Source organism: Astatotilapia calliptera, chromosome 14 (assembly GCF_900246225.1).
Source record: "Astatotilapia calliptera chromosome 14, fAstCal1.2, whole genome shotgun sequence".
Taxonomy (NCBI): Eukaryota; Metazoa; Chordata; class Actinopteri; order Cichliformes; family Cichlidae; genus Astatotilapia; species Astatotilapia calliptera.
In genome coordinates this window covers 25,718,476-25,730,144 of record NC_039315.1, presented here as the reverse complement: position 1 = coordinate 25,730,144, position 11,669 = coordinate 25,718,476, and the positions used below count along the sequence as shown (strand labels likewise).

Here is an 11,669-nt window from a genome sequence, read left to right as displayed (position 1 = left end):
GTGGCTGACCTGCTCTGCCACCTGAGCTACAGCCACCCCAGTGTGTGAAACTTACAAAGAGTGTAGGTCTTTTTTATTATTTAATAATAAAAACCTACCATTAGAGAACACAATAGTTTAACAACGTTTGTCACTAAGAATATTTTGAACATAGGACATATTCTTAATGACAAACACTTCTGTGTAAAGTAAGCTGTTTTTCCCAGCCAACATCAGACTCAAACAGAAAACAAAAGAAAAATATACAGACTTCCATGGTAATGAATATTGTGCATTCTGATTTTAGATTTTCTTATAGGTGATGATAATAATAAAGAAATACATTGTATGTTTGTATTGTATGATACAAAATATCAAACTAAATCATGCTATCGTGTGGCACATAAATCTCAGATGGGTTTTTTTTCCTCTCCATTTTTTACCCACATCTTCTTTTGTCAATCTGTCCTTGTTAGTAAGTATAAATATAAGACAAGATAGAACTTGTAGGTGCCTAAAGGAAATCTGTCAGTCATGTAGTAACACTGACAGGCTCATAGGCAAATGGGTATAGTGGCACGGAGACAGACGGACATGAAAGAATGCAGCAGGTTGGCCAAATAAGCAGGCTATCAGGTAGAAAGACTGGCAGGCGGGTGGTCTGGTTGGCAGGCTGCCAAGTTGTGGTGTATGTGGACAGTGAGAAAGGCAGACCAGTGACACATTGGACACACTGACTCCCAAGCAGTCAGGGAGACTGGCATGAGGAGAGACAGCTAGATAGATAGACAGACAGATAGATAGGGAATTATTTGACTGTGCCTTCCACCATCCCTTGTGGTTCACAAAGGACATGAGGTATGTCACTGAAACCCCTGATGACAAGCAGAGAAACGGTAATGGAAAGTTTCAAAAGGTGAAGGCTGAAAAAGAAGGAAAGTTTTTGATGGACACAAAACTTTTTTTAAAACTTTTCTTTTTTTAACAATGCAATAACCCATTAGCTTTTAAAACTGTCAGTTTAAATGCCCAACCATTATCTTAATTTCATGGATATTTTGCATATTTACATGTTATTTAAGCAGTCCTGCTAATCAACCCTTTGATAGGAATGTTTGGTTATAAGTTGCTAAAGCACTGAAAAAATACTTGACATATTATTATTGCTGTCATGTATTATTAAGCATTTATGAAATAAAGACACCCCTTTGCTGTTGTGGGTGCATCCTTTTGTCTATTCATTGGCAGCAGTTTACTACAATACTCTTTATTGTCTCTGATGATTGATGTTGTCGGTGAGGTCAGTTTATTATTCAGTGATAACCTTAATATGTTACCCGAATTCATACTCATATTTTTGCTTTCTCGATCAGCGTCCCTAGAGTGATGACATTGCTTGACAGTGCACTCACCCACTGACCTTTATAAACATTAACAGACCTACCATACCTTTCTAACTGAGAGAAAATATTTTTTTTAATAAATGGAGTTATAATACACCAAATAGATTTAATAGCAGTACACCAGGTAAAGAAACAAAAACCTCAACCAAAGCATTTTTTCTGGTAAATTTAAATCTTGTTTTCATATCTTAACTGATAGTTATGATTTAGCACTACAATACTTTTGCTTCAACATCCATAAACGTATGTCATGGTCCCCTGGTCTTCCTGTGCCAACTTTCTGTTTTCTAGTTGTTTCTCTTCCCTGTTCTTTCTCTCTATCTGTCTCCCTCCTTTCTCAGTATATGTGTACGCATGTGTGTCTGTTTCAGGGGCGAGTTTCCTCCAGGAGCACCTGCCCTCCTGATCTGTACAACTGGAGTTGTCATCAATTTTCTCACCTGCGCACAACTGTTCGTTTCCTGTCTGCTACTTGAGGCTGAAGAAATCCCTCAGTTGATGCCAGATGTTGTACTAACAGTGTTATCCCCCCAACAAACAAACAAACACACACAACCCTGACAAGGATAAGCGGAAGAGGATGGATGGATGAATGGATGGATGCTTCCAGTCTTTGGAGACTTTGAGAGATTATAGTGGAGATAAATATATGGACTTATCTGCCTGTTACCTCATTCCCCAAAACAGCTTTATGAACTTGTTTACTTCCAGTGCTCACATTAAACCTGTTGAGCATTTTTTTCATCTTAGCCTTGACATCGTGACCTCATGTCTTTGTGTTATACAGATTACATTTTTATTATTTACTGTCCTTCTTTGCCCTTCCTGTGACATGATACTTGTCAAACCCAAGCATATCAATGTTTTGCTGTAACATTCAAAGTGGAAGCTCTAACTAGTAGTCTCATTAGCACTGATCTCCAAAGTGTATGTTAGTGCAGCTGTACTGTGAAAAACTCTGGCCATCCATGTCCAGTGAGATGAATGAAGGGTTTGTAGTGGCCTTATGTCAGTCTTTTTGACAGTAGCTGACAGTCTGAAAGGGTGAATGATGGCTACTCATGAAGAAGAATGGCAGTTTTACAGTCCACCAGATGCTCTCACTTTTTTCTATTCTCCTATCTATTTTTGTGTGTCCAATATGTGTCTGTCTATGGGTGTGCACTGCCTAAGGCTTGTGTGTATTTTATTTATCGTTATAGAATGGTGACTGGTCTGGAAAACCAAGGGAAAACACATCAGGCAAAACATTTCCATCATGTCCCACTAACACGTCTGTAACTCCAGAAGTAACTCTTGATAGATGTTTTTTTCTTTGTTGACACCACTGTGTGTTGGTGTCAGTTATTTTAATATGACATGGCGTGAGACAGGCACTGAACTGTGCAGAAATTGGGAAACACATTTACAATATGAATAGGAAGGTTCTCTGTACTCCAAGATTCAACATTTTTTGCTATGAACATCACTATTTATTAACATTGCATATGTGCAGAAAGCATGAATGTCCCCAGAGCTCAGTTTAGCCTGGAGTAATCCACCATGACATGCGTGGTAAATCTCTACAGGATTGTCAAATGGGGAGGTTTGCTTGTCTAATACCATGACAGGACACTTTCAAAAATGACTAAAAAAATAAAAACAAAAAATACAGTTGCGCCTACACAAATAGACTTAATGATTATCAATTTTAGCTAACTTATCCTGCTTTACTCGGAGAGGTACTGAATAATTTTAATAAGACTTGCTACAGCCTTTAAAATACCTGCGCACATTTGAAGTATCCTTTCTCTAAAGTGACTTTAATGTATCATAAATATAATCAGCAGTCGTGTTATGAGAGAAGGATTCCAGCAACCCGATATCGTCGCTGATTTTAGTGACGTTTCATTGCGTAAACTTTTTTTTTTTTGCCTTGTGCTGCAACCATAGCTACTGTAACGATAATTCAGCAGTCCGCAGCAATCATCCTCCTCCTTGCAGAGATACAAGAACTTTGCAAGTGCATCCCAGTCGTCTTCGTGAGCTGTGGCTTGGTTTGCCGCTCACAACACGGGCTTGTGTTGCCCGCTGGAGGCGAGGCGGGGGAAGGCACGCAAGTGGATGAGAAAAATGAAGCTTTCTGTGCTTCTCTGTCTCTCTCCCCCGCCTTCTGTAGATAGTCGTGGCCACCCTCTGCGTTTCCACAGCAGTGAGAGGAGGTATTGGCAGGGTGAGGGGCTGCTAACTCCACAATTTGCTCTCGCAACTAACGCCGAATAAATATGCTCAGCGAAAGAACTGAGTATCATTGTGATTATAATTAGATAAGCCTCATAAGGAGAGAGAGAGGGAGAGTCCTGACTGTCATCCACAGGTTTCGTAGTTTCACCCAGCCCGCACGGCTCTCGCTCCCAGACTCTCACTCATTTATTTATCTATTTATCCGTGACGCGCGTCCCCGCCGCGAAAGCCCGAGCGCTCCCCACTCTCTCTTCCCTTCCTCTTCTCCTCTCGGCAGCATCCAGAACCATAGAGCAGCCGTCCCCATCACTCGCTTTCCTCCCCTCCTCCTCTTTCTCTCGCCGCCAGATCGCTCTCTCTCTTTCTGCGTCTCTCACCCCCTCACCCCATCCACCTCCCCAGCTCTGTCCCTCATTCCTCTGACGCACGACAGGGAAACATACCCGAGGAAAAAAAGAAAGGGAAAGAAAAAAAGATAGCAGCTGACCCAGCCACAGTCGATATGATCCACAGATTCCTTCTACTGCTGAGCCGGAAAGAAACGCGGTCCTGAAACCGAGAGGAAAATACTTGCACCCAGCTATACCGTTGTTGAGCGCGCACCCGGGGGGCGGCTGTGGAGAAGGAGGGAGGGGGTAAAGTGGTGGAAGGGGAAGTGGACGGACACAAGCCGAGGACTTGCATTTTAAGCAAACTGCTTTGAGAGGGAAAAAATGTAGAGGAGAAAGAAGGGAAGAGAGTCAGAGTAACCGGAGAGTGAGAGTGGCAGAGATCGCATTCCTATCACGTCTTCATTTCTTCTCTCTTTTGCCTCAGCCACTGAGAGATCGAGAGAGAAGAAGAAGAAGAAGAAGAAGAAGAAGAGAGGGCGAGAGATAGAGAGAGAGGGAAAAGGAGAGGAGGGGAGAAGGAGATCTAACAAGATTCAAACTAGTGGTCTTTCCCCGATGCTTTGCAATTGGTGAGTGGTTATAGGCTGTTTCCATGTGCATGTGCATCATATGGGGAGCCTTACGCAGATGTGTGCATGAATGTGTGTGTGTGTGTGTTGCCGTGCTTATCGGTGTCTGCATAGCCACAGACTTCAAAATGGGACAACAAGCGTTCTTCATATATCGAGGATAACGGATCACCGGCATCTAGTTAACTGATCAGTGGCCGTTCGTTCTTTATTCGGAAATTTCCTGCCAATGTCACGACGAAAGCCTACTGCATTATGCTTGGCATGTATTTCAATAAGCGCTCTGCTCTCTGCTCTGTCTTGACAGCAACGGTTTCGTATGTGTGCGCGCGCGCGCGAAGAGGGCATATTCTCTATTTTTTTTGGACTGTAAGTTGTGCAGTATAATAATTTCACCATAACTTAGTATGATTTAAATTCAAGTTTAATCTTTTTCCAGGTTGTACTGGAATTACCACGCAAGATAAGCAGTACTTTTAACTCATCCCCGGCTCATTTACATGCGCATCTCTTCCTCTTTCCATCCTCAATGCCCTCCTCTCTCTCTCTGTGTGTTTCCTCCTGTTCCTTTCTTACGCCTCGGTCACACCCCCCCCCCCCATTTCTCTTTCTCGTCCTCACAGCCGGACATCGGACGCTAAGCGGGACGCACCGGGCAACAACAGGACACACTGCAGGAGGATATGTGAAGTTGGAATCCTACTAAACTAAGTACGTATGTTAAACGATCTGATACACCCCAAGGGAATATAAAACGGCGTTTAGTATATACATATATATTTTTTAAAATTTTCTTTAAATTTTATTACTACCTTTTTGGCATCGCATCGGCGCTTTTTTGATCCCCACTACGGAAGTTGAAACGATAAATCGTGGAGGATTATGCACAGAGTTGGGAATGAAAACAGTGATTTTTTCAACGAGGGAATTGCATGAAGGATTTTTTCCCTACTTTTTTCCGTCACATCATTTTTGGGGATTACAAAACATGTTTTCCGTCTTTTTTTTCTTTCGTTTTTTTACCCTTGTCGCTGGGCTTTTGATTTCAGCACCACGGACAGCGTCTTCACTCCCACAGACAGTCGTAGGGCATCTCCCTGGATTTTTTAATGCCTTCGTTTGAACGGAGAGCGCTGTGCGTGCATGTATGAAAAGTCACAGCATTAAGACAAGACGTTCTCTGTGTGTGTGTGTGTGTGTGTGTGTGTGTGTGTGTGTGTGTGTGTGTGTGTGTGTGTGTGTGTGTTCGAAGGGAGAAGGATGGAGATACTTTATCCCTATTACCGTAAAGATTTGGAAGAATCTTTGATAAGTTTTTTTTTATTATTCCTTTTAGATGACTGGCTCTATTATTTTTATATAACAAAACATTTTTTTTGTTTTGCAACTGGACATTTTACAATATATATATATATATATATATATATATATATATATATATATATATATATATATATGATCTTATTAATCATATGACGGTTGGATCCACGAAGATACCGCCTTACATCTTAGCTTCTCGGAGCAGCAGATTCGGCCACTGCGTTATTTCGCTTTACTTTTTCCGATTCACATCCAGTCTTCAAATGTTTTCAGTAGCTGAAAAAAAAGTTCAATTGAGGGCATTTTAGGAAAAAAAATACAGGTTTAACTACGCTGGAATAGACACTAATGTTTCAGTTATACAGGGAATTAACCCCAGGCAAAGGGCTGTAATTTCTCGTTTTCTGCAGATCGGATTAACGAAACTATTTTACCTATTTCAACACGTTACTGACGTTTTTACATTTGACAGTGAAGCTGTAGTGGCGTTGTTTACGTATTTTTCAGGCGTATATATTTCTTCTGTCACATTTGCTTGAGTCATAATAGTGATATTTAATTGTGCTGATATTTAATTTTAAGGAGAAAAAAAATAAGAAAGCGTCACAATAATCCGTATTTAGCCCCACTGTGGATACCAAGCGGGCACCTTATCCCGTCTTCATCCAGCGTTAGACCTTCAAAGCACCTGCTCCCATTTCCACCAAGCTTTTCTGGACTCTAGTTTATTGAAAGAGGGATTGATGTCCCTGTTATGCAATAAATACTGCGAAGGGGCAACTTATACTCACCACTAACCTCACCCTGCTGTGGTTACCTTCTTTATTCAATGTGATAAAAATATCTCAGGTGATTTTCTGCGTGCTTACCAGCATATTTGCTCCATAACAAATGACTTTTTCCATCCTATTTGGTAAAGTTAACTGTCTTAATGTAGAGATTTGTTTGTGCAGCATATTAGCCCTACAAAGATGCCTCACACATATTTTTTAAATACTCTTCAATATTGCAAAATTGAAAGTAGGGTTCCATGATTTTCTAATTCATTGGTATTATTTTCAAGATTTGCCTTGCATTCTACTGAAACTAATGTGACCTCCTCTTCTCTCCTCTCTTCTCTCTATCCCATCTGCCTGTCTTTTTTGACACAAACATTTCTTGGTTGAGGGCATGCGTGTACCTGTATGTGTAATTACGACACCCGCTTCCCTCCCCCACCCCCGCCCTTCCTCCGCTCCTTCTCTGTTTTCTGTTGCAGTGTTGTGAAGTGGCTCTGTCCCTGGAGCCAAGACTTCATCCCTTTGGTGTCAGCAAGGATGCTGTGGGTTACCTTGCTGAGCACCATAGCCTTAGGATGGACCACGCCGATCCCACTACTGGAGGACTCGGAGGAGATCGACGAGCCCTGCTTCGAGCCCTGCTACTGTGAGGTCAAAGAGGGCATCTTCCACGTCCACTGTGACAATAAAGGATTTACAAATATCAGCCAGATCTCCCAGATATGGAGCCGGCCCTTCAAGCTCAACCTGCAGAGAAACTCCATGAGGAAGCTTTACTTTAACAGCTTCCTCCACCTTAACAATGCCATATCCATTAATCTGGGCAACAACGCCTTGCAAGATATTCACGCCGGAGCGTTCAATGGCTTAGGAATACTCAAACGGCTGTTCCTGCATGAAAACAAACTAGAAGTTTTCCGGAATGACACTTTCCTGGGCTTGGATAGTTTAGAGTATCTCCAGGCAGATTACAATGTTATCAAAAGGATTGAAAGTGGTGCATTCAGACACCTTCACAAATTGAGAGTACTTATATTAAATGACAATCTGATTCCTGTGCTCCCAAATTATCTTTTTAGGTCTGTGTCACTCACACATCTGGACTTGAGAGGAAACAGACTAAAGACATTGCCATACAAGGGCACACTGGAGTATATTGGGAGGAGCTTAATGGAAATCCAGCTAGAGGAGAACCCCTGGAACTGTGTCTGTGAAATTGTCCAGTTAAAAACATGGCTGGAGAGAATTCCCTACACAGCTTTAGTGGGTGAAATCACATGTGAATATCCTTTCCACTTACATGGGAAAGACTTAAGGGAAATCAAACGCAGTGAGCTCTGTCCTTTGCTCTCGGATGCAGAGATAGAGGCCAAGCTGGGAATTCCCAGGATTCCATTCAACAATGAGAACACATGGCCTACTAAACCTTCCTCAATGCTCTCCTCCTTTCACAACACAGCCTCTTCTGTGGAATACAAGGAAAGAGTTGTAAAACCCACCAAACGACCTCGACCCACAAAGAACCCCCCAACTCCTCGTAGCATCTACCCAGGCATCAACCAGCCCCCAATTGCAGGTTATCAAACAAGGCCCCCTATTCCAATAATTTGCCCTGCTGGATGTATTTGCAATCTTCATATCAATGACCTGGGGCTAACGGTAAACTGTAAAGAGAAAAGCTTTCATAACATCTCAGAGCTTCTTCCACGGCCCCTCAATGCCAAGAAATTGTATCTCAGTGGAAACCTAATACAGAAGATCTATCGTTCTGATTTCTGGAACTTCTCAAGTTTGGATTTACTGCATTTAGGTAACAATCGGATATCTTATGTCCAGGAAGGCGCCTTTATCAACCTACCGAACTTGAAAAGTTTATATTTGAATGGGAATGACATTGAGAGACTCACCCCTGGGATGTTTCGGGGGCTTCATATGTTGAGTTATCTTTACTTTGAGTATAATGTCATTCGTGAAATACAGCCTCATTCCTTTTCCCTGATGCCAAATCTCCAGCTGGTTTTTCTCAATGACAACTTGTTGCGTTCCCTCCCCACTGATGCCTTTGCTGGAACCAACCTTGCACGTCTCAACCTCCGCAACAATTACTTCCTTTCCTTGCCCGTGCATGGTGTACTGGAGCATCTGACCTCGATTGTCCAGATTGATCTCCATCAGAACCCCTGGGACTGCTCCTGTGATATCATTCCCCTCAAACAGTGGTTGGAAAAGCTCTCCTCTGTTATTGTAGTTGGAGATGTCATCTGTAAGACACCAGAGTTTGCTTTTGGGAAGGATCTGCGTTCACTTGAGGTTGAAGTCATCTGTCCCGAGCTTAAATATTCTTCAGGCCCATCCCCAGCTCTGCCTGGTGGGAATGACTTCACCACAGGGAGCTCTGACATGGGGGTGGCAGGTGGGAGAGGTGCTGTCCCACTGTCTGTCCTCATCCTTAGCCTATTAATCCTCTTCATATCTGCTGTGTTTGTGGCCGCTGGGCTTTTTGCTTTTGTTCTTCGTCGCCGGAAAAAGTTGCCCTTCCGGAAACGTTCTGAGGTAGATCTGACAGGGATCCAAATGCAATGCAGAATTTTTGAGGACCCACCAAGGCAAAGCAGTTCCGGGAACACTGGCACACCAGAGAAACCTACGCAGAGTATGCACACACACACCCATGCTAGTCACACACATGCTCATGGCCACGTCTATGATTACATCCCTCATCCTGTGACTCAGATGTGTAACAACCCCATTTATAAACCTAGAGAAGGGGAGATAGCAGAGGAGGAGAGAGCACAGTTTTCTGAGAAGAAAGACAATGGGAGCAGTAGCAACAGTAACTACAGAACCTTATTAGAGAAAGAGAGAGAGTGGACCCTGGCTGTCTCCAACTCTCAGCTCAACACCATTGTTACAGCCAACCACACCACGGCTGACATGGCAGGATTTCATGAGAATGGAGGGCTCTGCCCAACAGTGATTGACAGTCAGAGGCCCACACCTACTGTTGGTTTTGTAGACTGTTTGTATGGGACAGTACCCAAATTAAAGGACATGCATGTGGCGCATGCACACCCACCAGGCATGCAGTACCCTGATTTGCAGCAGGATGCACGGCTAAAGGAGACGTTGCTTTTCACAGCGGGAAAAGGTTGCTACCCCGACCCGTCCCAAAGTGATTACCTTGAGTTGAGGGCCAAACTTCAAACCAAGCCGGATTACCTCGAAGTCTTGGAAAAGTCTTATCGGTTTTAACATCTCTAGCCCATGGACAAAAAAAAAAAGACACAACGTCAACTTATTCACTTTGCCACCCTCAAAACAAACTCACCCAAAATCCATGTTAAAAAAATGAAACAAAACAAGCATAAAAAAACCAACTTGAAAATGCAGCATGATATAAAATAAAATATTATATTACAGTCACAATGTTTCCCCCCCAAATCACTTTGGAGGAGAGGCCATTCTCAGATAATTCAATTAAGTGCCTTTTTTTCAGAGTAGCCAGCAATGTCAACAGCCGTTATTTTTATAATATATAAATATCTCAATAAGTCCACGAGAGAGGAAAAGAGAAACAAGAGGGGCACTGGGGAATAAAACATACAAACCATCCTACATCTGTCACTAAAATCCATTTTTATGGAATTACACGATGCTGTACCAGATTCACTGAAGACGCACGGGAGCTGGACGTCTCCCTGATTTTGGGGTTTTTCTTTCTCTCTTTTTCCCCTGACTAGGATGTACAAACACCCGGAGGCCGTGCACATTAAGTTTGTAGGAAATGATCAAAAGAGAGAAAAAAAGAATATATATACATATATATATTAAAATGAACTGCAGTTTGCTGCATGCACTTGCTTCGGTGCAGGAAGTGAGAGGATTTTCTCAGAACTATCCAATGACATTATGAACAGAGATACTGCAACGCATTTACAGTTCAGTGTTCTATTTAATTTTTATATCTTATTAATATGGTTATTACTATTAATGAGGACTTCTGTCTATATCAGGGTGCTTCTCGTAAAAAGGATGCGCCGACGCACGGATGGCAAAAACATTTGTGAATATTACTATAAGACAATGCCGAAGGTTTTCTGGATATTTCCACACACTTTGTTAAGACCCAACCCTTCTCCCCCTTCTCCCCAACCCCCCACCCCACCCCTCCATTACTTCTGGATTCCCCATCGCCACCCACTAACGGCTTTGTAGGAGGCACTTTTAATGTTTTCTCTCTCACAAAGATTTGAAGAAAAATGTGCATATATTTATTCTGTAATTTCAGTGAAGAATTTAATTGTAAAGGTAATGTTAAATCAGTGTATAGTGATTATGCGTCTGGTATAGCCTTCTTAATAAAAACAAACTCTTCAATCAAATGATGAAAGGCTGAATTGGGCAGGGACGTGTGTGTGGAGCACTACTGACAGGGACTATATTGGGTGTCCTGTTACAAAAAGGCATGATGAAGCTCTGGTCAGCCATCATGAGAAAATGCTGCTAGAGTCAGAATAACAGTGTGCTAGACAAGAATGTAGCGGGAAAAAACATTTAAACTAAGTTCAGCTTAGTGATATTTTTCAGATTAGTACTAAATTTATATACGTTTTAAGTTAAGTGTTGGTAAGATAACCAGATTTATTTATTTTTCCTAAAAATTTTTATGTCTATTCATAGTATTCCCTATGGTCTTTACCTGCTGAATGTCTTAGTGTACCGTTTTTTTCACCTCTACATTGCTGGTCTCAGTTGGATAATACCTGGAGCAAAAATCAAGTGCAATGCCACAACACGTCACGTGAATGCTGCGGGGTTTGAAGTGGATATAGCAGTTGATACCAAATCAGTGAGGCATGCTGCGATTGTCATTATCTAAACGGGTATTGCTGATGTAGGCTAATAAAGAGTAATTGAGAGGGTGAATGAAAACGTGATTGGAAGATGCTCTTTGAATTTGCACATCTAATTTCTGTGACTCCCTCCACAGTAGCAGTGTGGATT

At 42.1% G+C, this 11,669-nt stretch overlaps 1 protein-coding gene across 2 annotated transcripts; it reads left to right on the top strand.

Annotated features, from left to right (window-relative positions):
- Positions 1-4,467: 4,467 nt before the first annotated feature.
- Positions 4,468-11,047, top strand: slitrk3a (SLIT and NTRK-like family, member 3a). Of its 2 annotated transcripts, XM_026193451.1 has the most exons (4): positions 4,468-4,566; positions 4,874-4,935; positions 5,190-5,277; positions 7,145-11,047. In XM_026193451.1, the coding sequence occupies exon 4, from the start codon at positions 7,203-7,205 to the stop codon at positions 9,915-9,917; it is 2,715 nt and encodes a 904-aa protein (XP_026049236.1). In that variant the 5' UTR covers positions 4,468-4,566; positions 4,874-4,935; positions 5,190-5,277; positions 7,145-7,202; the 3' UTR covers positions 9,918-11,047. The 2 variants fall into 2 exon arrangements, with proteins under 2 accessions (XP_026049236.1, XP_026049235.1); XM_026193450.1 differs by lacking the exon at positions 4,874-4,935.
- Positions 11,048-11,669: the final 622 nt, after the last annotated feature.